This window comes from Balaenoptera ricei, chromosome 2 (assembly GCF_028023285.1).
Source record: "Balaenoptera ricei isolate mBalRic1 chromosome 2, mBalRic1.hap2, whole genome shotgun sequence".
Classification (NCBI taxonomy): Eukaryota; Metazoa; Chordata; class Mammalia; order Artiodactyla; family Balaenopteridae; genus Balaenoptera; species Balaenoptera ricei.
In genome coordinates, this window is record NC_082640.1 from 111,052,693 (window position 1) to 111,079,918 (window position 27,226).

The window sequence follows — 27,226 nt, forward strand, 5'->3', positions numbered from 1 at the left end:
GCTATTGTGAGTAATGTTGCAGTGAACATAAGGATGCAGATATCTCTTTGAGATAGTGATTCCATTTCCTTTGGCTATATATCCAGAAGTGGGATTGCTGGATCATTTGGTTGTTCTATTTATAATTTTTTTGAGGAACCTCAACACTGTTTTCCATATTAGCTGCACCAATTTATATTCCCACCAACAATGCACAAAGATTCCCTTGTCTCCATATCCTCACCAGCATTTGTTATCCCTTGGTTTTTTGTTTTTGTTTTTGTTTTTTATAATAACCATTCAACAGGTGTGAGGTGATATCTCATTGTGGTTTTGATTTGCATTTCCCTGATGGTTAGTGATGTTGAGCATCTTTTCACGTACTTGTTGGCCATTTGCATGTCTTGGGAAAATGTCTATTTGGGTCCTTTGCCCATTTTAAATCAGATTATTTGTTTTTGTTTTTGCTGTTGAGTTTTTTTTAGTTCCTTTTATATTTTGTATATTAACTCCTTGTTAGATATATGGTTTGCAAATATTTTCTCACATTCTGTAGGTTGTCTTCTCATTTTGTTGATTGTTTCTTTTGTTATACAGAAGTTTTTTAGTTTAATGTAGTCCCACTTGTCAATACTTGCTTTTGGTGTCATATCCAGAAAAATCATTGCCAAGACCCTGTCAAGGAGCTTACCCACTATGTTTTCTTCTATGTTTCCAGAATTTTTCAGTTTCTTCTGGGTTGTCCAATTTGTTAGCATATAAGTGTTCATAGTAGTCTGTTCTGATCCTTTCTATTTGTGTGTTATCAGTTGTAATGTCTCTTCTTTCATTTATAATTTTATTTATTTGAGTCTTCTCTCTTTTTCTTGGTAAGTCTAGTTAAAGGCTTGTCAATTCTGTTTATCTTTTCAAAAAGTCAACTATTAGTTTTGTTGATAATTTTTATTGTTTTCTATTCTCAGTTCATTTATTTCTGCTCTGATCTTTCTTATTTCCTTCCTTACAGTATTAGAGTATTCTGGATCTGACTATATACTTAACTTTAACAATGTGTGATATATTTTCATATTTTTTCATGTTATTAATTACTATCCCTTCATTTCAGTTTGAAGAACTCCTTTCAGCATTTCTTATAAGTGAGGCCTAGTGGTGATGAATTCCCCCCACTTTTATTTGTTTGGGAAAGCATTTATCTCACCTTCATTCCTGAAATACAATTTGCTGGGTACAGTATTCTTGGTTGGCAGTTTTCTTCTTTCAGCATTTGGAATATATCATTCCATTCTTTCCTGATTTGCAAGGTTTTGGCTGAGAAATCCACTGATAGTCTAATGGGGGTTCCCTTGCATGAAAGAAATTTTTTTCTCTTGTTGATTTTAAAATTTTCTCTTTGTCTCTGGCTTTAGACAGTTTTATTATACTGTGTCTTAGAGAAGATGGTTTGGGATTGAAATTTGGGAGTGACATATCAGCTTTATAAACTTGGATGTCCAAATATCTCCCCAGGTTTGGGAAGTTCTCAGCCATTATTTCTTTAAATAAGCTTTCTGCCTCTTTCTTCCTCTTTTCTCCTGGGACTCCAGTGATAGCTGAATTGTTTCTCTTAATGGTGTCCCTTAAGCCCTGTAAGACCTTCTTCATTCCTATACATTATTTTTTCTTTTTGCTCTGCTTACTGGGTAATTTCAAATTATCTGTCTCTGAGTTTACTGATTCTTCTGCTTGGTCCAGTGTGCTATTGAAGCTCTCTATTGAATTTTTCCATTCAGCCATTGTATTCTTCAGCCCCAGTATCTCTTTTCTGTTCTTTTTCATGTTTTTAATGTTCTGTTCTATCTCTTTGTTGAACTTATCATTTTGTTCTTGTATTGTTTTCTCTGTATTAAGTTGTTTATCTGGATTCTCTTGTAGCACTCTAAGCATGTTTAGAATAATTATTTTGAATTCTTTGACAGGCAATTCATGTATCTCCATTTCTTTGAGTTCAGTTACTAGAAGTTTACTGTGTTCTTTTTGTGCTGTCATGTTTCCCTTATTCTTCATGATTCCTGTAGCCTCGCATAGGTATCTGTGCCTTTGAAGAAGCAGTCACCTCTTCCAGGCTTTATGGACTGACTTTGGTAAAGAAAGAGCCTCACCTTCAGGTGGGGTTCATTAAAGTGTACTGTGACCCGAGGTCTAACGGTACAGGGCACCAAGTACGGGGGTGTGCGGCAGCTTCAGGTCCAGAGGGGGCATGATGTCTTATTGACTCAGGCCACTGGGGTCAACAACACTGACAACTGCATGGACCTTGGCAAGTGCTGCCTGGGGTCTGCAGTGGCTTCAAGGGCTGTTGGGGTCCTAAGCAGTGCTTCTAGGTTCTAGTAACTAGGGACCAGGGTAGGCAGTGGTGGTGGCCAGAGCCAGTGGTGCACATACACTTGGCTGCAGGGAGCAGCTGCAGGTGACTGTGTAGTGGCAGAGGCCAGCTGCAGACACACACGTAGTGGCAATGGCAGGGACCAACAGCAAAGACCAGAGCCAACTGTGGGTACACTAGCACCTGCCGAGACCCTGGCTATCAGCGTGCACTCCCGTGCCTGCAGGGTCTCGCCTGGGTGCATGCACAGCAGTGGAGGCCAGCGATGAGAGCTGGGCTGGCAGCGTGCAGGTGCACAGCTGGAGTGACTAACCCTTCAGCTGAAGGGGTCTAGGTGGCATCTTGTACTTGCACAACCACAGAGGCTGGGGCAGGCTGCCAGTGCAGATTTTGGGTTCTGGCTGTTGCAGGAGAGGCACTGGGGAGAGAGTCAGGTGACTGGGCATCTGTGAACACAAAATCTTGTGGGACAAAAACTGGTGAAATCTGGATTTTGTGGCGGCTGTGCTGGCTTTTGGTTTCTTCAGTGGCAGAAGCTGCTGGGTCCTCAGCAAGCAGGTCACTGGGAACCACAGTGGCTCCTACTGTGTGGCTGATACTCGTAGCCCCTGCCCTTCTTCCTTGTTCCTAGCCATCTCTAGACATCTCAGCTTTACCAGTCTTTGGGTGGGGTGAAACCAAAGCTAGTCCTTCATGCAGTGCCCCCAGAAGGCTGGGGAAGCCGATCACCCAGCTCACTCTCGCTTTCTGGCAAAAGGAACTCTTTCCAGCTGAGGAGTTTCACTCTTGCCACTGCGATGCAGGCAAAATGAAGCTACCCTTCCTGCCCTTTTTGTGCACTTACTCTCAGAGTTTTTTTTTTTGTTTTTTTTTTTTTTTTTTTTTTTTTTTATCCTTCACCCACTTTTCCTTTAATGGTTATATTTTACAAAATTATAGTATGACATCAAACCAGGGTTTTTATATTGGTGTGTGTGACTGTGTGTGTGTGTCATTTTATCACATGTGTAGATCTGTGTAGCCACCAGTATAATCAAGATAGAGACCTGTTCTATCACAGATGTCAGATGCCACTCAGATCTCCCTCGTGCTGCCCGTTGCAGTCACACCACTCCCTCCCCCTACCACCCTGACCCCTGGCAATCACTGATCTGTTCTCCATCTCTATAATTTTGTCATTTTGACTCTCAGAGTTTTTGTTCCATTCTGTTGAAGTTTCTTAAGTGGATCCCTGAGCTCTCCCAGACTGGTTTGGTTCATGGATAGGTGTTTAATTGTTGATCTTTGGGGGGCGGGTGGCAAGGCTGGGGTCTCCTACCCCCCCATCTTGGTGACATCATTCTTGAATATATCACATTTTGTAACTTCATGAAGCACATTAAGATTATTAAGGCTCTGAGAAAACATATGATAAAGAAAATAAATGTTGAACTCAGTGTTTCCCAAACTTTTTGAACACAAAGCACTCATTAGTATCTGGTAAAAATACTGTTCTTCAGAACACCACGTGTCTGGAGAGATTAATTCAGCCTCCGATGTTTGCAAACAGCTCCCCCTGGTGCTCAGGGGAGGAGAAGCAGGCAACCTCCTGTCTGGAAGGTGTCTTCTCTCCTTGCTCTCCCAGAGCCCTGCACAGGTGCCTGGGCTGCATTAGGTTCTGGGCTGGATAGCGCTAAATGTTTGCGGCTCTCAGGGTGCCTTACAAAGTACAGTATTTATATATGCTGTGACTTTAGCTTGATCGTTTAGGGGCTCTCTTTCCTAGTTTTTGGTGTTAACAAAACAGTAGGAGGAAGACTTTCTTTTTTATCCTCTTTCAAGATCCTTTTTGTTCTCCAAGTCAAGAAATTTTTATTTTCTTCATGATATTTCCCCACTTTATCTTTGAACCACTCTATTAAAATAAGGTTAGAATTCTTGGATGATCTGATCTAAATTTCACCCAAATCAAATAATAGTTTCTAAATACTGAAAGAGTATTTCCTCAGTTTTGTGCTATTTATGTTACAATGGCTGTAAGCATGACAAACTTTTCAGTTTAATCTGCTTTACATTTTTCTCCCTCACTTTCTTCATCATTCAACAAAGCAATAAATCAAGCCCTGATTCCTGGCATTTACCCACCAGTTTCAAGCTCCCAATGTGATACCACTGAGCATGGAGTTGGACAGAGAATGCACATAGCACCCTGTTGTACTGTGCTTCCAACATACAAATACAACAGATATAAATAACCTCAAGTATAGTTTATAGTACAATAATTAGGAAGTGGTGATCTTTGAGTACTTGTTACCTTTTAAAATATAATATACTTAATTGCAAATCATAATTTTTAATAATGGGCATATCTAATAACTGGCTCACAAAATTCCTGAAATTTTAACAGTCAGTTCTTCCAAGCCAGTATAAGCTGACTCTAGCACAACAGTGTATTATTTCTAAAATTCCTGTTTCTTGTCAGGAGAACAAGCCATAGCCAGACAAGCTCTGTGTTCCACTTGAGACTGTGGAGCTAGAAAAGGGGAAATGACATTCTCTGTGTGTCTTTCAGATGGATCAGTCAGCGAACCAGATATGGCGGCCAACTTCTGCCCCGACCACAAGGCACCCATGGTGCTGTTCTTGGACCGTGTTTATGGTATAAAGGATCAAACTTTCCTGCTCCATTTGTTGGAAGTTGGATTTTTACCTGACTTAAGAGCCTCTGCCTCTTTAGATACAGTAAGTGGTTAAAATAAGAAAAATTATTTTTCCATCATTTTAAATGATTAACATTGGAATTAGAAGCTAATAGTTTCTATCTACTCACTGATTACATACTAACAGTTTGCTTTAAAGGGTGAGAAAATAGAGGAACCAAGAAATGGCAGATGTGAATTTATTAGCCTAGAGACTTATGTGTAGGTAAACTGGACCTCAGATATTCAGTCTAGCTCCCTCTAGGGCAAGGCTTCCCAAGCTCAGCACTCTTTGAGGTGGCGGTGGGGAGCACCCTGTGCATCGTAGAATGTTTAAAAGCATCCCGGGCCTCTACTGGTACTACATACCCGTAGCACACCCCCCCAAAGCAATTCACCAGAGGTACCCTGGGAGACAAAATCTCCCTCACGTGAGAACTATGGCTCTGTCACTTATGAAAAAGGATGGCTGGCAGCATGATAGGCTGGAAGTGCTCTTCATACTCTCACTCCTTAAGTTACGTGCACTGACCATCAGGAAGGATAGTCCGAAGCTCACGGCATGACAAGGTCAATGTTAGAGGCCAAGTGCAAATCCAAGTTTGGAAGTCAAGTGTGAGGTAGGGTAATCCAACATCAAGAGACATCAAGACAGGAGGCCCCAGGAGTTAGAACACATAGATACCAGATGCCCCAAGTCAGGATGAAGCAGAGAGATAGTGTACCAGGAGTCCTGGGTCCAAGGAGGAAAGACCAATTAGATCAGCGTAAGTTTTCAAACAAATCTTGGCCAGTTTAGGGTTGTTTTTAAAGAGCCAGTGGCATATCTTCTTGATCAGTCATAAAGTTTCTCAAAGGCTCCACCTGGTGTCCAACAGCAATAGAGGTCTGAGCTCTGGTGATGGGTGGTCAGCTAACCAATATCTTAACTGGGGTGGATTCCATTTGAACGAGTTACACAGAAATGGATGGGGTCACCCAGAAATGGAAAGCAGTATGAACCCCAGTCTGAATGGGAGCTCTGTCCCTATCTGTGGCATGGAGATAAGAAATGGTATATCCATGAAGGCATTAGAGGCATATGGCTGTTTTGTAAAATTAAAACAATGCTTCCACAGCGATTTTTTTGAGGTTTCCTATAAATTCCTTGATTTAAAATATTAAAATATTTTTAACTTGTGGGACGTTCCCAAGTTTCCTGATCAAAGCATTCAACTTGTTTATAGATCAAATAAACAGCAAATACTATTCTAGAATTTGGCGTTCAAATCACATGCTTGTCTACACACCACCTACCACAAAAGACGTTTTGTATTCAGTTCCTCAGCACACACATTTTCATGCATTCTCTTTTGAAAACTTTTAAGCCACCGGAATCAAAGCTCTTCCTTCCCCATTTTAACAACTCTGTCTTTTAAAGTGATAAATGTGGAAGATTAGCTGTTTCTTTCCATGTGATTACTGCAGCTCCTAGAAGGCAAACTTTTGATAATTAATAGAAACACCCAGAAATATGTACCATTCAAAGAAAACAGTTTATCAGATCATAAGTTAAAGGAAATGTGTTACAGATACAATGGCTGTGATCATGACAGGAAATAAGGATAATATTTCATCTCTCTGGACCTCAAGGTTTCTTTGGCAGTTCTGCACTTTTCAAAGATGGTAGTTAAGCATGCTTTGGCTATATTTAGTGTCACTAAGTGGGCCTTCCTTAAATCTAAGGAAGGCCCACTTAGTGACACTAAATATAAATGAGCAAGAGATAACATTGTGCATGAGGATTACAGCAGAGTTTAAGAGGAGGCCCTTGATGTCTATTCCTTGTACACTTTTTCCCCATGCAGACTTATGTTCCCTTCAGTGATGTCTTCCCCTCATGCCAATTATCAGATTGCAAATTGCTCACAATGCTCAAAAATTAGGTGATGGGGGTCAGAGCTCCACTTCCTCTCTGTAAAATTGTCACACAACCAGTGAGTTTGAGAGCTTGCTCAGCTTGTAACCGTTTACTAATCTCACGATCGCAAGAGGACAGCTTGTGAGTCTCCACACGGTGAAAACAGAGAGCGAAAACCAGAATAATAATACAGTAGCCTGGCAGTTGGTCTTTGCACATATCAAGGGTGTTGGGTTAGACTGGTCATCAGCTGATTTTAATAAGCGTTTAGGCTTCTTCTTTGAAGGGAACAGATGTTTGTGGACCATTTGGAATGAGTTAGCACCAGCTAGCCTTTGCTTTTCTTCTGTTTATTGTTTCTTTTAACCTGATTCTTTTTCATTTAAGATGCAAAAGAGAAATAGATCTCTTTAGACCAGGTAGAAAGTTGTTCAGTCTGTCACTGTGAAACACGCATATGTGTACACCTCCCCGCCCTGCTAGATGAGAGCTCAGTACAGGGGGAATCCTGGCTCTGTTTTTCCCAGGAGACTAATCAGCATCTCAATCTTCTTTCTTTAGGTTTCCCTCAGCACCACCGAGGCCGTGCTGGCCCTGAACAGGTACATATGTTCTGCCGTGCTCCCACTCCTCACGAGATGCGCCCCTCTCTTTGCTGGAACAGAGCACTACTCCTCTTTGATCGACTCTACGCTGCAGACAATATACAGGCTTTCCAAGGGCCGTTCCCTCACCAAAGCTCAGAGGGATACCATAGAGGAGTGTTTGCTGGCCATTTGCAAGTAAGTACCCGGTCTTATGTGCTTCACTTCCGTGTACGCACCCACATCAGCTGCATTGAATGGTGTAACCCAAAACCTGGTGAATCTAGTCTGAGGATATGCTCAGACTCTAAGGATATGCTGGGTCCCCTACTTGCTACAGGCTCTTTTTTCTTTTTTTAAAATTTTTATTGAAATATAGTCGATTTACAATGTTGTGTTAGTTTTGTATACAGCAAAGTGATTCAGTTATACATATATATATATATATACACATATTCTTTTTTTAGATCCTTTTCCATTATATGTTATTACAAGATATTGAGTATAGTTCCCTGTGCTGTACAGTGGGTCCTTGTTGGTTATCTATTTTATATATATATATATGTATGTATGTATGTTTTTTTTCCCCCACACTATTTTTTAAATATTTATTTATTTATTTATTTATTTTTGGCTGTGTTGGGTCTTCGTTTCTGTGCGAGGGCTTTCTCTAGCTGCGGCAAGCGGGGGCCACTCTTCATCGCAGTGCACGGGCCTCTCACTATCGTGGCCTCTCTTGTTGCGGAGCACAGGCTCCAGATGCGCAGGCTCAGTAGTTGTGGCTCACGGGCCCAGTTGCTCCGCGGCATGTGGGATCCTCCCAGACCAGGGCTCGAACCTGTGTCCCCTGCATTGGCAGGCAGATTCTTAACCACTGAGCCACCAGGGAAGCCCTGTATGTATATTTTAAACCGAAACTTCTAATTTATCCCACAGGTTCTTTCTGATCGCCTCTCCTTTGAGGCTTATCTCTCGCTCTGGGGAAGTGAGGCCGACAGCTCGGGTTCTAGCCTTTAGGGCTGGTGAACCAGGAGATGAGACTGATTTTCAAGCCTGAAGTATTCTGAACTAATAAGAACTGAAAGGACTGACCAGTTGTTTATTTCTAGGCAGGCCTAGCCCCCTACCGCATATAAGAAATAATGCTTTAGTTCCTAAAATAGAGCCAGAAGCAGATTTTCCTATTCTGAATGAGTGGACCTTTACACAGAGGCCAGACTGTAAAAGTGTCAATCAAACAACCTACTCTAGGCCTCACAAGGCCTGAAACGAAGAAAAGAAGGCATCTCCAGTCCCCGTGGGGAATGAAGGGCAGTAGCTTTCACCGCTACAGATGAGCATCAGGGCCAAACAAGGAAGAGGGTAAAGTCACCCCCAAGAGGGGAGATTGTCAGGAAACTCCATCAGGACTGGTTGGGTCAAAGGAAGAAGGACTCTTCCCGTGGTGGGTCTCAGCAGCACAGTCTAGGACCAGGCTCTGATGTTTAAGCCAGTGGCTTTCCACCTCAGCTATGTATTAGAATCACCTGGGAGCTACTAAATAAATACCCCAATGCCAGGCCACACCTCGGCCCAAAAAATCAAAACCTTTAGGGCTGAGAGCCAGACCTCCAGCTTGTGAAGCTCCCCAGATGATGCCATGATGTAGCCAAGACCGAGAATCACTGCTGTAGGTTGTCCTGGAGTCAGGACCAGCAGGTGCCCCCCTTTAGCGGCCAGCTGGGTCTGGTCCTGATTCTTGTTGAATGGGTTGTTTCCTAGTCACACAAGAGATGACTGCTCAGTGAGGGGCTAGGGCTGCCTAGAAAAAAGGAGTTGGTCAGTCCTTTTAGGACATCAAGTTAAAAGGCAATCTCACATTTCTATTTCAAATGTAACAATGGTCCTTCCATTTTAAATGCTTTATTAAAATTAACCTCTATCTGCTACCTTTCTATCATCTAAGGCCTACAGGCTTCAACTGCTTTAGGGACCAAACTGTGTCATGCACAGTACTCTTTGCCTAGGGTGTGGAGTGGAAGGTGGGAGACCTCCACCCAGGCCCCATAGAAGGGGTTTCTCTCTGAGATCCTCTGCCAAAATCAGGCCCTATACTCTGACACCACTTCATTCATTCCAATGTTATTAGAACTGGCAGAGAATTAAGCTCATTGGAATACTGTTGGTCTTAGAAGAGAGACAAAGCTTGGTAAACACACTATAGGCCTCTAGGAATTAATAGAGTGACTAGGGTTTCCACGCTGCCACTTCAAAAGGAGAGACAAGAGCCCCGTTACTGGTGTACATGGGCTCCTACTTTTCTTCTGAGTAGTGGTCAAGGGAATAAACAGTGAGTCTGCACAGAAAGAAAGTCTTCTATCAGCATCGATTCTGTAATTGGCTGGTAGCCACATCGATCACAGCTATAGATCTTGTTCTACCTTTTGCTGGATCTGAACTCAACAGGTATCTTAGAAACCAAACCAAAAGTCCTGTCTCCCAGCATAAGCTGTTTCCTAGTTTAAAAAAAAAAAAAAAAAAAAAAGTCATGGCGAGACTGATGTTAGCGCAAATGTTTTTAAAGAATCAGATCAGAACTTGGGGAAATTAGAATTTCACATCAAACCAAAAATAGAGCTCACAGCCCTCCCTATACCTGTACTCCTAGGAGCTTCCCCACTCCTCCTCTTAACCATCTGAGCTCTAGAAACACAGACAAACTGACACTTACATAGATTTTTAATTTATTTTTAGTAAGTCAGGAATTAATCAAGTTAGAGATTTATTTTATTCCTTGATTTTATTCATTAGTCAATCTAAGGTGATATTGCTAATTGGGTAAATGATGTAAAAAAAATGAGGAACTTTATACGCTTATAATTACTACATTTAGAGACAAGTTTTTTTTTTTTTTTTTGCTATATATTATGCCTGACCTCTTCACTCCAGGGCTTTTTATCGCAAGGCCAGCTCTACCAAAAGTTGTGAAACAGATGAACTTTGTTGTCCGTCTCCATTCACGTCCATGCTTCTTGTTGTGGATGCCTCCAGGGCTTTCTTTCCTGGCATTTTTACATTCAACATCAGTTATTAACTTTGCCTCCATGGCTCTTAGGCATCTCTGAAAGGGGCTCATGGGCTGAACTTAACGTGCCAAATTGTGTGTAAGTGTGTATTTTCACTGGGAAGAATCCAGAGGTTCCACTGAGTTTTGAAAGGTTTGGCAATCTGAAAATATAGGCTAAATCAGCGTTGCTCATCTCTCCTTTCTCTATCTCAGAATTTACTTTCACCAAATACCAAGGCCATGAATGCTTTGATAATTTGATACATTGTTCTCTAATTACTCAATTTGCCTTTTAAAGGAGTTTTTTTGAGGACCGACCCTTAACCCAAAGAAATGATTTCAATAATGAGAATATCAGGGATCAGGTAGTAACTCAGAGCACGCTTCAGATCACACCAGAAGGTGGCCTCAGATTCCACCCGTGCAGCTGATCACCTCTAACTTCTTCCTTTGCAGAGTTCGGGAGGATGGTCGGTTCGTAGCAATTGCTCTAAAATCACCTGCACTTTCTTTCTGTTATAGACTTCTTTGTACATAATCAGTGGCTGTATTTTGAATGTGCATCAACCCTAGGACATCTTGTCACATGGTGATTGGAATTTAACCTTAGGGATCTCAAGCCATGAGCCCACTCCCTCTTTCTGCATTTTAACTATACTCAGTTTTTAAAGTGTTTTATCATAGACTGTGGTTTATCCACGATCTGATTTAGGAGCTAAGTGTTTTGAAGCTTAGCTCTAATATATGGTTATCGCTGAGTATTCCTTTCATTCCCTCTTCCTTATTTTTTTTTCATTCTATCCTTTTGTTTTTCTTATTTCATACTGCAGTCACTTGAAGCCTTCCATGTTACAGCAACTCCTGCGACGTCTAGTTTTTGATGTGCCGCAACTCAGTGAATACTGCAAAATGCCTCTGAAGGTAAACCTCTCTATCGTTACAGAAAAAACAGTCTATGGCCCAGGAAACTTGCCTTGTAAAACATGATCTTCACAACTGGGGGAGCAAAATACGTCTTAAATGGGTTTTACTCCTTTAAGTTGATAGCTAACTAAATACGATCTCCAAAATCAAATCCCTTCTTGAGTGTCAAGGTTGGAAAGAGTAGTTCTGCTAGATTCATTAACTGCTCCAATTTTCCTTAATCGATTTCTACCAATTACTTGTTATTTAGCAGAGGTTAGTGAGGGCACTTGGATTCTGTACTTTCCTGCCCTAATTAGGTTTTCAGAATGTTTTTAATCTCAAAAAGCTTTGAAGGCCCTGTGATTCTTCATTTAGGTACAGAAAATAAAATGTCCCTTTTCTATTCCATACTGTGTTGTGCTTTTTTTTTTCCTTCTGTAACAGGTCCTCTTTTTCACTTTTTTTTTTTTTTTTACTTCTTTTCACTTGTTTTATTAATGAAAAGTAAGGCCACAGAGCCCTCTCTTTGCCACCTGATTCCTGATTTTCTCACAAATTACCAACATTTCGTTGCTGGTATAGGGAGCATCTGGGCCTGGGTAGAAGGACACCAGAATCAGCCCCCACACAGACGGCAGTGTTTTTCATCTTTTACCTCTGAGGCACCTGCCATATTAGCATATTCAAAAGGGTCAGCAGTGGCCAGCCCAGTGATTTCAACAGAACTTTTCCCTCTTTTCAGAAATATCAATAGTTCAAGCAAGGATTTCAAGAAGCATTTTACCGGGATAAACAGAATTCCCAGAAGCCTTTAGTTCATCCTCTTTCTCCACACCAGGCAGAAGACAGCTTGTATGATGTCAGAGATTCCACAGTCCTCCATGGGCTCATTCTTCTATCTAACCCTAACACTCCCAGTTTTCAACCCAAAAAATCCTTTAGCTAAAAACCACAGTTTTTACAGTTCAACCTGGCATTGCTTCCTTGGCAGACCTGTGCCGTCAGCTGGATTCTGGCTCCCAAAGAAACATCATCGATAGCCCTCAATAAGCTCACCTTTACCCCTTAGATCAGAGGGATTTTTCTTGGAGGATGTGGATCCCGCCGGCTGAGATGGGACCATTGGCAGTGTACGTGTGCCCTCTATTGGCCATGTGGGGAACTGCTGCAACATGGCTGGACCATCAGAAGGCTCAAGCGAAAGGCAGGGAAGCCAGGGGCAGTAATCAACGCTGATAAAATCTGCAGACCCACAGCCTAGTCCCCACCCTCCCCTCCCCATGTCAGCATTACCAGGATCTCCCAGATTTATTATAAGCAAAGATCTCAGAAGAAATTCTCCCCATCCCTGACTGCCTGGAAAAGCACACGGTGACTACTTCCGGAGGGTAGCGTTTTCTCAGTAGGAGGAGACACAGTTCCTCTCCATTTTCCTGGAAATGCGAGGGACGAGTTAGGAGGCACAAGAATTAATCAGGTAGATTCCGTTCAGGCTGGAGCTCGTTAGGCACAAGAGCAGACCGTTGCCAGTGGCGTTTGGGGGCCTCTCTGTAGATAACCGAACTGTTTCCATTGTTGGTTTCACTCTCCTGACGGGTGTGTGCTGTTTTCTTCTCCCCTGTGTGCTGTTGATACCTGTGGATCATCTCTGCCCCACCGCACTGGTGCACATCTGTTCTCAACCTCCCAGCTTCTGACAAATCACTACGAACAGTGCTGGAAGTATTACTGTCTGCCGTCAGGCTGGGGGAGCTACGGTCTGGCTGTGGAAGATGAGCTGCATCTGACAGAGAAGCTCTTCTGGGGGATTCTTGACTCCCTTGCCCATAAGGTAATGGCAGTGCTTCCTGAACAAAGAAGGGGGCTTGCCCATTCGGTGATACAACCGCCTGCACGTAAGAATAGCTGATACCTAGTCAGCCTCTATCTACCATGTGCCCAGAACTGTGCCAGGCACTTCACAAGCGGATCGCATTCATTACCCCAACTCTCTCAAGTAGGAGCTAGCCCGACCCTCCTTTGACAGGTGAGAGAAAGAGCAGTTGATGACTTGCCAGACTCACAAAGCTAATATATGGAAGGGCAACTTCCAGAGTGAATCACGGAGATATTTCCTGGTTCCAGTATTAATGACTTACCCCGCCCCCATTCCTTCCCTGCTATGTTGTGGGGCCCCGGTTAGCTGGCCTTCACCAAGTCCAAGCCTAGAGAAGTCCTAGCGTCTGCCCTGATGCAGGGACGTGGGGTTCCCAGGAGACCTTACGCCATTCAGGCGAGGTGATTCCCAGCCACTGAGGAGAAGGAGCTTGAGGGAGGATGCGGGCCTCTGAATCCCAAGCCTTCCTATGCGGTCTGATTGGATTACAGCCCCGACCTGTAGGCAGCCTCACACCTGCCTCCCCCTCCCTTACCCCAGATTTAGATTTGTGATGTCACCAGCTTTAGACAAGATCGGGAACATTCAGGATGGTAGGGCCATAGACAGGTCACCAGCTTTAAAGGTAGAACATGAGAAGTTTTTCGGGTTTTCATACAGAAGTCTGGAGCAGGTGTACAGCTGCAGTCTGGTGTTTACCTACACTTACATGATCTTCCCTCCTACCTTCCTTTGGTCTAGTACAAGCAGATCAAAGGTTGTCCCTCACCTGACATGCTTTAACTGAGATTCCTTCCTGGCCGGGTTCTGGAGAGAATGTCTGTGGTACAGAGCAGTCTGCTGATGGTGTCAGCATATGACCCGCATCAGCTACCGAGGGAGCCAGAAAAGCTGCTGTGCCCTCCCTAGGCACAGGCTGGGCCACTTTCTATAACCATCTATGGCCGACAAGTTTGTAGACTCTGTTGGCCTAGTGAGAACCACTTTAACCTTTAGATATTCCTGCAATTAACTAGTTAGGAGATATTGATTTAAACCTTGATTTAAGGTTTCTCAACCTACAGCAAACGGTGACTTGAAGGCTTTACAGATTGTCACTTTTCTGTGACAAGGATACCTCAGTTTCCACCAGAATGTATTACAGGCCTTACATGTTCCCCGTTTTGGTTAACCTGGGCAAATGCACGTGTTTTTTTTTTTTTCTTCCCAGCTAATCGGTAAGTGGTTCTGCCTGGCGGGCTATGGTTTTGTTGTGTGTGCTAACGTGGTCTTTGTCTTTCCTCACAGAGGTATGACCCGGATCTTTTCCGAATGGCCCTGCCCTGTCTCAGTGCTATAGCTGGGGCCTTGCCACCAGACTATGTAGATACCAGAATCTCAGCCACATTGGAGAAACAGATCTCAGTGGACGCAGATGGCAACTTTGACCCCAAGCCTATCAACACCATGAAGTGAGTCCAGAATCATCTCTAAGCTGGTCCTAGATTTTGCCCCGTGGCCAGTGTTTCTCTTTCAGAAGGTAGCCAGAAATTTAAGCTTCCCTCCCTTCCCTCCTGCCAACATGGTTTATCATGTCCCTTGACACTACGAGTCACATTAGGTGCTAGATTTTGTCCTCACCTCCTGAAAGATTAATCCATCCATATCTGATTATATGCCGTATTATTATATTCTGGGCTATTTTTTTGGAGGGTGGGGTTGGTTTATTTATTATAAGAGGTAGATGCTCTCCACATATGTCACCTGAGGCACCACAAGAACCCTGACAAATGATGCAATTAATTTATTAATGAGTTTTTTGACGAAATCTTTGCTCTTTGTGAATTAGGCCTGTATAGTACTAATAACATCATACATCAAAACATCTCCATAAATAACACTCAGCTGAGCTCCAGCAGGACTTCAGGGGGTGAGGGCAGAACAACATGGGGTCCTTATTTGAGCCACTGGACCTGCTCTTTGCCAACGGATGCTGGATCTTTGGAAAAGCTCTACAGTAGCGCTTTTTCATTTCTCCCCCTGATTCTCCAGCATTCCTCACTGGTGATGATTAGGCCACGGACAAAGTATTAGACAAGATCTGCTCAATTTTGACTTTGGCAGTATGGCCCCAATTATGATTATGGGTCATGGGGCATACAGGCTTCATCTCCAGCTGCAATTTCAATGAAAAGCTCCAAAACTGCTGTAGAATAAGCAGGGAAAAGAAGGCATGCCCTGTGAGCCCCTTGGACTTATGTTTTATGGCAGTAGTTCTCAGATGAGAGCCATAGCCTGAGCCCTTCCCCGGAGCTGTCAGCTTGTGATAACATATAAAATTCATCTTTGGGAAAATTAAATACGTATTCCATCAGCAGAGCCTTGAGCTGAGCGGATGGTGGGAAACAGAATTGAACCTGCTGTAAGGAAGAGGTAACGGGTGTGGTGAGCCTTCAAGCTAAGGCTAAAGGGAAGGCAGGTATTGATTTGGAGAACTTGGCCCTATGAAAACGTAAGTGTGCTGAAGGCGGACAAAAGGTGTGATCACTTGGACGCTTTTATAAACATCATGAGACAATGTGGTACTCTAGCAATGGTGTGCTGAGGATGACTCATTCGGTGTTTTTTTGAGAGTTCTGATTTCTTCAAATAGACCTCTGACATCAGTATGGCTCTTTGAGTACTGTGAATAATGGAAACTGTGACCAAAACTTAAACAGAAAAGGGCCTTATTGCAAGGATGTGGGGTCATTATTAAAACCTAGTGAAAGGCTGACTAAGCAGGCCTCAGCAAGGGCCAGAACTAAGGCAGAGTGACCAGATGGACATTCTCCAGGTGTCCACATTGGATGAGTCACCCTGAAGAGTTTGCTGTCCTGGTCTCACTCAACTCAGGATTCACATTCCAAGTTCCCTGGTGGTCTAGTGGTTAGGATTCAGCGCTTTCACTGCTGCGGCCCAGGTTCAATCCCTGGTTGGGAAACTGAGCTCCTACAAGCCGTGCAGTGCGGCCAAAAAAAAGAAAGATTCAAATTCCAGGAAGAGTGAGTCTGACTGGCCTCGTCAGAGCCAATCCTCAGAGACAATTCACATAAGACTGCACGCAAGTCAGGAAGACTTATTCCTTAAAGCGAAGCGGAGGCATATTGCCAACAGAAGGGGCAAAAGCTGCAGGGCTAACAGAAGTGACAGGTGTGTCTACTGGGTTGCCATGATTCTAGTATTTAAACATGAATCACCAAACCCCAAAATGTAGACAAGCATTATTTTGTATCATTTGGTCCTGTAGCTACCCACTTCTGCCATCCACAGATCAGAGTTGTGAGATGGCAGGACAGTGTCTTTGGATGAAGGGATTCTCACGGTCTCACCCGGACAGGTCTGGCTCAGGAGCCAAAGTGGTTCTTAGGAGCCAAGGGAACCCAGAGCAGCTGTAGGGAGGCCACCTGTGAAGCAGAGGCTGCTGCAGAGACGCCCTCTGATTAGCCATGGGTGTGTCTGTGACCTGGTCCTGGATATGCTTGGAGCTCAGGAAGGTCACTGCGTCTGGGGTCCAACTTCAAATTTGGGGTTAGCTGGTTGATCACATGCAACTTCTGATGGCCGATTGTTAGCTCTGGCCATCTTTTCGGCACATGTGACTGAAGTGCTTGGGGAGGTTGTAATTTTATTTTTCCCCTCATTTCACAGTTTCTCCTTGCCTGAAAAGTTGGAATACATCGTCACCAAGTATGCTGAGCACTCACATGATAAATGGGCCTGTGATAAGGTAGGGATCATCATCCAACCGACAATTGTCAGGGGAAAAAAACAAAACAACACAACAGCCCAAGAACATGAAAGGGTCCAATCCTGGGAGTCTGCCTGACTTGTCTTAAGTGACAGACTCGCCATGCCAGCGGCATTCATTATTTCTGAGCGGCGATTTCCCAGGGTTGGTGGAGATCGGAGAAATGGGCGGGGGCAGTTGCTGACGTGGCTTTTTGTGTCTCTCAAGAAAACGATCGCTTCTGGGAGTGTTAATGTCTCTCTTCACGTTGCGTTTCCTGGAGTCGGCGCCCAAGCACATGCTTGCGTGTGTTTGACATAAAGGCTTAACGTGGGGCTGGAGACTTTTATTAAATGTTTCCTTTGAATGTAGTGTCGGAAAAGGGAAAATTGAATGGAAAGATTTACCCTTGCATTTTGCCAGCAAGCTGAATTTTATTCTAGGGAGGACACACGGCTTCCTGTGGCAGGCAGTGCTGGAACTTCCGGACCCTCCCTTATTAGTAAGCCTGTCCAGCTGGTGTTTAAAATTCTTCACCACATGAGGTCAGGCTGCTAATAGGTTTAATTGCTCTGTCAGCCCTTTAATGCTGGCAGGCACATGGGGAGGAATGCCAAAGACATCTCGGAGTCCTGTGGGCAGCCAGTTAAGCACTGGGCCTTTGCCCAGCTGCAGCTTACAGCCCGTAACGGTGGACCTATCTCCACAGGAAGACCGCAGAAACCACCTGCCTGGATGCACCCTGGATGAGGGGCAGCTTGAAGCCCTGGCTCAGCCTCTGCCCTGATTCTTTCCTGAACCCCTGTTTAGAGCTCATGATGACGCCAATTGTTGTATCTGTAGAATGGGCTAATACTCATGATTCTAGAGCAGAGGTTGGCATGCTTTTTCTATAAAGGGCCAGAGAGTAAACATTTTAGGCTTTGTGGGCCGGACAGTCTCCACTGCAACTACTCATCTCTGCTGGTGTAGCACAAAAGCAGCCGATGACAACACATGAATCCATCGCAATATCCAATCCATCCCTAAGCCATGTGCCTTTTACCTCCTTAGTCGCTTTCGAACTTGAATGGTTCTCTCTGTGCCCATGCCTTGGTTTTAGTCTAAGCTGCTCTCATCTTTCACCCAGACGATGTGATAACCTTCTAACTAGTCTGCCCACGTGCACTTTCTCCAGTCTGTTCTTCACGCTGCAGGCAAGTGGTAGTTTCTGTATGCAAATTTGGTCAGATTCTCCCAAATGGGTCATGTTCTCCAACCCAGCCCCTTCTCCTTGTTAAAATCCCTTAATAACTTCCAACTCTTTTCATATAAACGTCCAACTCCTTAAGATGGCCTGATAGGCCCTGCTTCATCTGGTCTCTGCTACCATCTCTAGCCTCATCTCTCCCTTCACCCTCTGCCCTCCAGCCATATCCCCTTCATTTAGGCTCGTTCTCTCTCTCTCTCTCAAGCACACACACACACATGCGCATAAACACACACACACACACACACACTCTGCATATGCCTGAATCTGCCCCCTGTCTGAGCCAGGTACCCATCTGCACTCACACGTGTGAAAACACCATTCACCAATTCCTCCTTCAAAATCTGTCCAAGTGTGAATTCCTAGGACGCCTCTTTCCCAGATTTCTCAGTTATAGGCCCTCTTAGCACCTTGCTCTTTTCCTTCCCAGTATTTTTATAGCAGTCTTATATAGTTGGATTTGCAGCAGTTATACATTTATACATACCAGTTACCAACTATGCATTTACTGGCACGGTATTTGATGAATCACTCTCATCCACTAGCCTGGAAGCTTCAAGTTTGCTCACCCTTGCCAGGTGGGCGTTGATAATCTGACAGGAAAAGAGTATTTTCCCCTGCCCTCAAGGACCCCACAATCGGTGGGAGAAACCAAGTAAAGCAGCCATTATACAGGTTGTGCCGTGCTGTGATGGGCACGGGGTGAGAGCACACAGGAAGAGACCCCAGCCCAATAGGGAGGGTCCGGGAATGCTTCCTCGAGCTGCTGACACCTACAGGGGGTGATGAATGAGGGGCCATTGTTCAGGCACAGGGGAGCAAGTGCACTGCAGGCCCTGGAAGCAGCGGGTGCAGACCCCGAGAAGCAAGAGAGTGTGGTGGCTTTAGGGGAGCTTGGTTCAACACACTGGGGTCACAGAGTAGGGCAGGGGAAGAAGGGCAGGACATGAGCCTAGAGGGCCAACACGATCTTCACTGCAGCAGTAGAAGCCAGAAAGAATTTGGATTTTTACCATGATGGCAGCTGGGAATCAGAAATTTTTAAAGCAGCAGAGTGCCCTGAGCAGGGTATTTTATAAAAATCACTTGACAGTGGTGTAGAAAATGGAATCCGTGAGAGACGGCAAGACTGGAGACAGGGAGACCGCATAGGAAGCCGTTGCAGTAATCCAGGTGACAGCTGATGGTGGCCTGAGCTAAAGCGCTGGCAGGAAAGTGAAGGAGGGGCAGACCAATATAGGTCTGGGAGGTTGAACACACATGAGAGAGTGCAGAGAAGGAAGATTCCCACATTTCTGGCTTGAAAAGTGAATGTAAGCTGGTGCTGTTCACGGAGATACAGGGAACCTGAGAGGAAGAGCCATTTAGAGAAGTGAAATTCCAGGTGCTGTTTCAGACCTGTTGAGAGGTACCTATGGCCATCCAAGCAGAGCTTAAATAGGTATGGAAGTTAGGAGAGAGATCTGGGCTGGAAATGCTGATTTGGGATTCATCCACTTAGGGACCATGGGCCTAGATTATATCCCCCAGGGACAGTGTTCCTTGAGAAGGGACAGAAACTTGAGAAACAGCCACATTAACAAGGGGACATTGGCAGAGGCTGAGACAGAGCAGCCAGAAGTCTTTGGGCTGTGAGGTTATGGAAAACAGAGCCTTATTTATTTCTGTATCCACCATGCCTGGGACAGAGTTTGGCACCTACTGTCATAGGCATTCAACCAATGTTTGTTGCATGACTTCTGAAATTCTTAAACCTCTATGATTCTAGAAACATGCCTTGCTACAGCTTTGCTCTGGGGTTGGCGGGCAAAGGGTGCAAACCCAATCAGCCTCCTCCGAGCCGTGGCCAGTAGGTCCAATACTCACAAGCCTTCAGCCTTGACGTCTGTCCTTGCCTGTGATTGTGACACATTGTTCTGAAAAGCATTGTTCTCAGGTCTTTTGAAGCATACTTCTGTCTGTAGTGGGCCTGAAACACAAGCGAGTAAGTGGAGGGGACAGCAACTAAAACGAGAAGAAACAAAGGAGCAGGGTTCAAAATTCAGGGGGCAGAGAGCCTGACAGCCCGAAAGGATCAGTTAGACATTTCGGAGGGAAGTTTCCAAGCTCTGTCACATTCCATTATTCTATTTGTTCAGTGAAAATTGAAGCTGGGATGTGGGTCACCTAGCGGGGCTCTCTGGGTGCCAAGGATATTTGAACTGAGAACATTTCTACAGAGTCAGAATGGATGGAAATATGGAATTTCCCTGGATGAAAATGTGAAGACCCATCCATTGATCAGGCCTTTCAAGACATTAACAGAGAAGGTAAGGACCAGGCCATGCTAATTTCCCTTCCCTGGGAATTATATCAGATGGCAGAGGAGTTGAGGGCACATTCACCGTCCTGTTCCTTAGAGACTTGCCAGGACTTGGCAGACTCCTCAGGAGCTGGCCCGTGGGCCACAGCCTCAGGACTGGTTTCTGAGAACCCAGCCTCCCATTCTGCTATTTGGTTCTGAAAGCCCATTGGAGAGAGAAGCACCAGTCAGCACTTAGAGGCTGGGCCAAAATGCATTTGTGGTTCACTTGTAACTGAACTAGGAAGGGCTTCTGTTAGATTGTTGCAGGGGACGGGGGGCGGGACTTGCATTGTTGGAGAAAATTCAGATAGAAAGGACTTCCAATCATGACGGATAAAAAGAATAGAGAAGAGAGTCCCCAGGGAAACGTGGACAGGTCTCTTGGTTTGTTTGTGTTTTTTTTAAATTATGAAATTTGGTTCAACTCAACTCTGAATTCCTATCTTGCGATCAGTAAGAGTTCCTTGTAGGCTTTAGACCTAGTGTCACAGGTAAAGGATGACATGTGTATCTTTATGTGCATATTGACCAGTTATAAAATTGTGCATGGCTCAAAAGAGAATTCTAAATCTAAGAAAGTCTATTTCCCATGCTCCGAGGAGAGCTTTGTGCAAATGCATTTTGACATGTCCCCTCTTAAGTACCTACCAGAGAACAGAAGTCACTCTGGAGAGAAAGGGGTGGGTCCAGGGCAGGCGACACTTGTGCAGTGGGCGGGGCACAGAGGAGGCAGAGGTGGCAGCGCTGGGGGGTGGGGGGAGGGAAGAAGTCATTCTCCTGTTCTTGCTCTGCTTTCTCCACAAACTGTGGATATGTCTGGCACATTCCCTCTAAAAGCAGGAGACTGTGGGGTCCTATACTTAAAAACCTCAGAAAGACGGATGACGTGTTTCAGACGGGATGCTGCAGAGGGTATTCTGACCCAGTGAGAGGAAGCTGGAGCCATTTAGCCCCCTTCCACTGTGGGAGGACGTCTCTTCCGGGAGACAAGCCAGCCACAGTGCTGGGGCGTGCCCTGCACAGCTCTTCTGCTCCAATGTTCTTCCAGGAGAAGGAAATTTATCGCTGGCCTGCCAGAGAGTCCCTGAAAACCATGCTGGCTGTGGGCTGGACGGTAGAGAGGACCAAAGAGGGAGAAGCCCTATTTCAACAGCGGGAAAATGAGAAGCTTCGAAGCATGTCCCAGGCCAGCCAGGTATGACCATCACGCCCAGAGGCCAACACTAGGCCAGTAGAACCCATGGAGAATCTGGGAAAGCTATCCCCAGGGTATCAGAGATGAGGCCCACCACCCATGAGCCCTGGGAATCTTTCGGGACATATCTTTGGCCACTGAAGTCAGGGATGCTGATAAGAGTAAGGCAAGTAACGGGAAACCCAGTGATTCTGCCTTTGCTTTCCTAGGGCAACAGCTACAGCCCTGCACCCCTGGATCTCTCCAACGTTGTGCTCTCCAGAGAGCTCCAGGTCAGTGTTGATACTTTCAGAACAGCGTAACCGACTTTCTAAAACCCCTCAAGTGCAGGACATATTACCCTCCAAAGAGTTTTTTAAAAAGGGGCGAAGGGGAAGAATGCCTAAAATATATCACCGCTGAAATTACAAAATTAGAGAGGGCCACAACGAGCAGAGGCCACTCATCTGACACAGTCTCAGCAGAATTAGCCAACAGTCCAAGAAGGTGAGGCTTTGCGCTTCTTCCAGAGACGTCATAGCAGGTCATGACTCAATAAAAGGGAGATCGAACAGCAAATTACTGTATGAAAACCCAAAACAGAACTTATAACAGCCAGGAGAGATAACTAGTAACAAAGCTATTAACAACTAGGAGAAAACGTACGAGGTGACCCCTGGGTTGGGGTGCTGGACTGCTCACACCAGACCCCCCAACCTTGAGGACAATCGTGTATCCCGTGGTGGATTCACTCGAGTTGCCCTTGGTGGTACAGACAAGTCATCATTGTAGGATTTAGGGACTTAACACCCAAGAGGATGAAATTAAAGCCTTAAGCTTCCTCACCCCCATTCCTCCCCTGTACACATGTCGGTGACCGTGACCGGCTCCAGCCTGAGGCCGTTACTCCTCAGAGAGTCCATCAGACCAACGCTTTCGACCTTAAAGAAAGTTTCTTTCCAAAGTACACCCTTCATTCCAGGTCACTATTTTATGAACCTTATAAAGATGCACTCTATTTGAGAAATCTTATGTGCAGCAGTTTTCTCCAACATGTGATTATTTTTAGTTTGCTAAGCTAAAGGCTTTCGGGGATCCTAGAGTTTTGCATGACCCCCACTCCCAGCTGCCTATCTCAGGTCAGGAGTAAAATACTCAACTCCTGTGACAAATGAAGTGCCACCAGAATGCAGTTTCCAATGGAAATGTGTGTTTCTGAGAAATGCATCAAACTGCCAAGATAATAAGTTACCAGAAAAGGACAGAATTAGAAATTGTTTTCTGTGTGTATGGGAAGATATAAAACTAATGAGGTGCATAAGCACAGACTAATTAATGATGGGAGACACTCAGCAATGTGCCATTAGCATTTGGTGGTGTTCTGTTCCTGAGGCTGCCTGAAACAGCAGGGCAGATATGAACCCATTTTTCTTGCTTGCTTTCTCTCTGACTGTCGTCTCCCTGGTGGGACACAGGGGATGGTGGAGGTGGTAGCTGAGAACTATCACAATATCTGGGCCAAGAAGAAGAAGCTGGAGCTGGAGAGCAAAGGTGAGCTAGGTTCACAGCATCTCCCGCAGAAGGTGAGCTGGGGGGCAGGTGTGTTTTCCCAGAAGTGCAAAGGAAGAGCCACCTATTTTGTCATCTCTCACTTTACTGACCCCAGGTGGCGGCAGTCACCCTCTTTTGGTACCATATGACACCTTGACTGCCAAGGAAAAGTTCAGGGACCGGGAGAAGGCACAGGACCTGTTTAAGTTCCTCCAAGTGAACGGCGTTGTGGTTTCTAGGTAAGTCGTCTTCCGGGTGATGTTAGCAGGGCAGGGGCAGGCTTGTGTGGTCTCTCACGCTCTAGATAGTTAGTTGATCACCTGCCTGCAAAGCAGATCACAGTAAGGATAGCGGTTGAGTCTTTTGAAATGAATAGATGTTTATTCTGGAGCATGAATCCCTCTCTTCTGACATAAATAAGACTGGTCAATATCAATTTCTAAACATCAGTTACAGCAAAGAATCGTGACAAATTATACATCTGTACCTTAAACATTTAATTTTAATTAAAACAAACACACATGCATTCATTCACAAATCTTGTACCATAGGCCCCCAGATCTCATCTTTGTTGGTTGTTTTATTGATTGGAATTATAAACCACATCCACAGTGCATCCTCAAAGCTCTTGGAATTGGGCTAAAGAGCAGTTAAGGTACAGTTAAGAGAATTAAGGTACATACAAAACAATGTAAATGCAGTATTCTGGGTTTCTTTTTGTTTTTTCAATTTCCTCCCTATCTTTTTTTTTTTTTTTTTTTTTTTTTTTAATTTACTTTTGGCTGTGTTGGGTCTTCGTTTCTGTGCGAGGGCTTTCTCCAGTTGCAGCGAGCGGGGTCCACTCTTCATCGCGGTGCGCGGGCCTCTCACTATCGCGGCCTCTCTTGTTGCGGAGCACAGGCTCCAGACGCGCAGGCTCAGTAATTGTGGCTCACGGGCCCAGTTGCTCCGTGGCATGTGGTATCTTCCCAGACCAGGGCTCGAACCCGTGTCCCCTGCATTGGCAGGCAGACTCTCAACCACTGCGCCACCAGGGAAGCCCTCCTCCCTATCTTTTACGGTTGTCTCACTCACACCTAATTCAAAAACTCTGTATTTGGAAACTTAACAATCGCAGGTCTTTGCAAAATATGCAGCTTAATTCTCACAGAATCACCAGTTCTCTTCACACTTGTGTTTTTTTATTTTATGTGTTATTTAATGAAACGCCATAATAACAATAGGGAAGATGAGTGACATCAACAACCTTTGAACAAAGATGGCAACTCCACTGGAGAGACTGAATGAATCATGATTTCCTAAGACTTTATCTCAAACTTATGTTTGTCAGAATCATCTAGACAAATGTTTTAGGGGAGGATGGTCTGGGCTGCTGCTTAAGTCTTAAAGGTAGAACCTATTTTCCCCGCTGGTCAGGTGTTGGTGATGGGCTATGCTTGCTGTGTCCTTTGTAGAACGAAAAACAAGGTAGTGTCCCCACCTCAATAAGCCATTCCTCCAGAAAGAAATGTCTACTGAGCCAGCTGCTGTTTCTTCTTTTAGTTTCCTACAGAATTTTTGCTACTGAATGACAGAAACCTGAATAAAAATCTATACACATATTTCTATTGTAGCTCATATGAAAAAATAACAAAACCTATTTGCTGTATTGTTGAGTGGGAAAGGTCAGGCAGCAGGAGACAGCCTCTGGGGAAGCATTTGAGAAAGACTCCCATCGTCATTTTAATCCTGTTCTTAACACCAAGATGCATGCAGACTGTGATTTGCCAATAAATAACTTGCTCACAGAAGTGAAAAATTCCTCTTTACTGTAAGAAGGGAATCAAGGAGATAGGGGGGGAAAGGAAAAAGATCACTGAATTCAGCAAACATACCCTTATAGCGGTTTACCCTGAGCCAGAGCCTGTGGGGGGCACTTGGATGTACCGATAAGGCAGTAACGTCCCTGTCACCAAGGAGAAACCCTCGGTTCCTGCTACCCATGCCTCAGACCTGCTCCATCCTCAACTTCCCCATCACTTGATGACAGCCTGTTCTTCCCAATGCTCAAGCCAAAAGCCTTGACTCCTCTCTTTTTCCCTGAACCCACATCCAATCCTTTAGGAAATCCTGATGGTTCTCCCCTTAAAATACCCAGAATCTGACCACTTCTCACCCTTCGTGCTGTCACTGCCATTGCTGAAAGGGCTTCCTTCCTGGGCCCCCTGTTTCAATCCTTGCCCTCAGTCCATTTTAATCCTAGCAACTAGAGTAATTCTGTTACAATGTGAGTCATATCATGTTGTTTCCTCTATTCAAAACATTCAATAGCTTCCCATGTCAAAGCAAAAGCAAAATGCTAAGGACGGCCCACGGCATCCTGATGGTTGACTCCACTGCCCACCCCACGCCCCTCTGACTGCCTGCTCACTTCCATCCCTCCACACTGGCCTCAACTCAGCATGCATGCTCCCACTCAGGACCTTTGCACCCCCGCTCCCTATGCCTGGAAAGCTCTCTCCCCTGATGTCTCTATGCCTCACCTCCTTCAAGCCTATACTCCAGTGTCATCCTTCCAATAAGCCCAGCACTGATTTAACACGACAGTCTACTCAACCCCACTTCAGGCACTCTTGGGCCCTTTCATCTTCCTTTAGTTTTTCTTTTTTCCACAAAACTTATTAACTTACAGCATTCCAGATAATTTTTTAAAATGTATTTATTTTATTTATTTTATTTTTGGCTGCGTTGAGTCTTCGTTGCTGCATGCAGGCTTTCTCTAGTTGTGGCGAGCAGGGGCTACTCTTCGTTGCGGTGTGCAGGCTTCTCATTGCGGTGGCTTCTCTTGTCGCGGAGCACGGGCTCTAGGCGCGCGGGCTTCAGTAGTTGTGGCTCGTGGGCTTAGTTGCTCCGCGGCATGTGGGATCTTCCCGGACCAGGGCTTGAACCTGTTTCTCCTGCATTGGCAGGCAGATTCTTAACCACTGCACCACCAAAGAAGTCCCCAGATAATTTATATTTCGTTTTATGTAGCGTTTGTACCTGTTTATAGCAAGCACATAAGTTCCATGAGCACAGGGATTCTTGTTTGCATCTCTGATTTATCCCCAGCTCAGTATTTGTTGAATGAATGACAAAGATCTTTCTGAAAACTCTTTTCAGAAATTATTGTAGCTCAGGTGTTGCATGCTCACAGAGGCAGGTTTCAAGTGCAAGGGGAAATGAGTCAAATGATGAGTCAGGCCACTAAGCCAGAATAGCCATCAACATTTGGAAAGCAGAGCTGACGTGGAGAAAATTGCTTGTGCGCCAAAGTCACATTGTTATCTCTGTTACTCCCTGGGGTTTACCCATTTCCAATCTAGAGGTATCAAGGACATGGGGCTGGATGCCTCCTCCATGGAAAAGAGGTTTGCCTATAAGTTTTTGAAGAAGATCCTGAAATATGTTGACTCTGCTCAAGAGTTTATTGCCCATTTGGGTAAGTATCATTGTGAAATATCAGAAAAATGTGTGCTTCTCATAATATCAAAAAGAATTAGATATTCCTTTTACAAAGAGCGATGCTTTCATACTGTAGCTGTTATGATTCTTTTAAACATATGGTTTAGGGAAGGGCACAGTGGCTGAGATTTCCCACACACACACACTTACAAAAAATCAGTTTTGTCTTTGGTTTGCCTTCTGGGTTTGATTGAATCATTTGCCATTTTTCACATAACTCATCCTCTTCTAAGTTTTCTATCGTTTTGCTTTATGCCTGTGAGCATATGACTCAACCTCTCTGAAGCTGCCTTCTTATCAATAGAGTAGAGAAAAGAGTAGTGAAAGCCTAGACAATTGCCACAAG

General features: G+C 44.6%; 1 protein-coding gene across 4 annotated transcripts in view; it reads left to right on the forward strand.

Annotated features, from left to right (window-relative positions):
* RYR3 (ryanodine receptor 3) overlaps positions 1 to 27,226 on the forward strand; it is a 553,341-nt gene that overhangs the window by 428,902 nt on the left and 97,213 nt on the right. For all 4 annotated transcript variants that reach the window (XM_059913701.1, XM_059913702.1, XM_059913703.1 and 1 more), the window contains exons 47-58: positions 4,893 to 5,062; positions 7,481 to 7,701; positions 11,380 to 11,470; positions 13,146 to 13,286; positions 14,619 to 14,782; positions 17,001 to 17,079; positions 20,548 to 20,637; positions 21,721 to 21,867; positions 22,077 to 22,139; positions 23,322 to 23,397; positions 23,513 to 23,636; positions 26,742 to 26,857. In XM_059913701.1, coding sequence (XP_059769684.1) covers positions 4,893 to 5,062; positions 7,481 to 7,701; positions 11,380 to 11,470; positions 13,146 to 13,286; positions 14,619 to 14,782; positions 17,001 to 17,079; positions 20,548 to 20,637; positions 21,721 to 21,867; positions 22,077 to 22,139; positions 23,322 to 23,397; positions 23,513 to 23,636; positions 26,742 to 26,857 — 1,482 coding nt within the window. The remainder of the gene's footprint in view (positions 1 to 4,892; positions 5,063 to 7,480; positions 7,702 to 11,379; positions 11,471 to 13,145; positions 13,287 to 14,618; positions 14,783 to 17,000; positions 17,080 to 20,547; positions 20,638 to 21,720; positions 21,868 to 22,076; positions 22,140 to 23,321; positions 23,398 to 23,512; positions 23,637 to 26,741; positions 26,858 to 27,226) is intronic.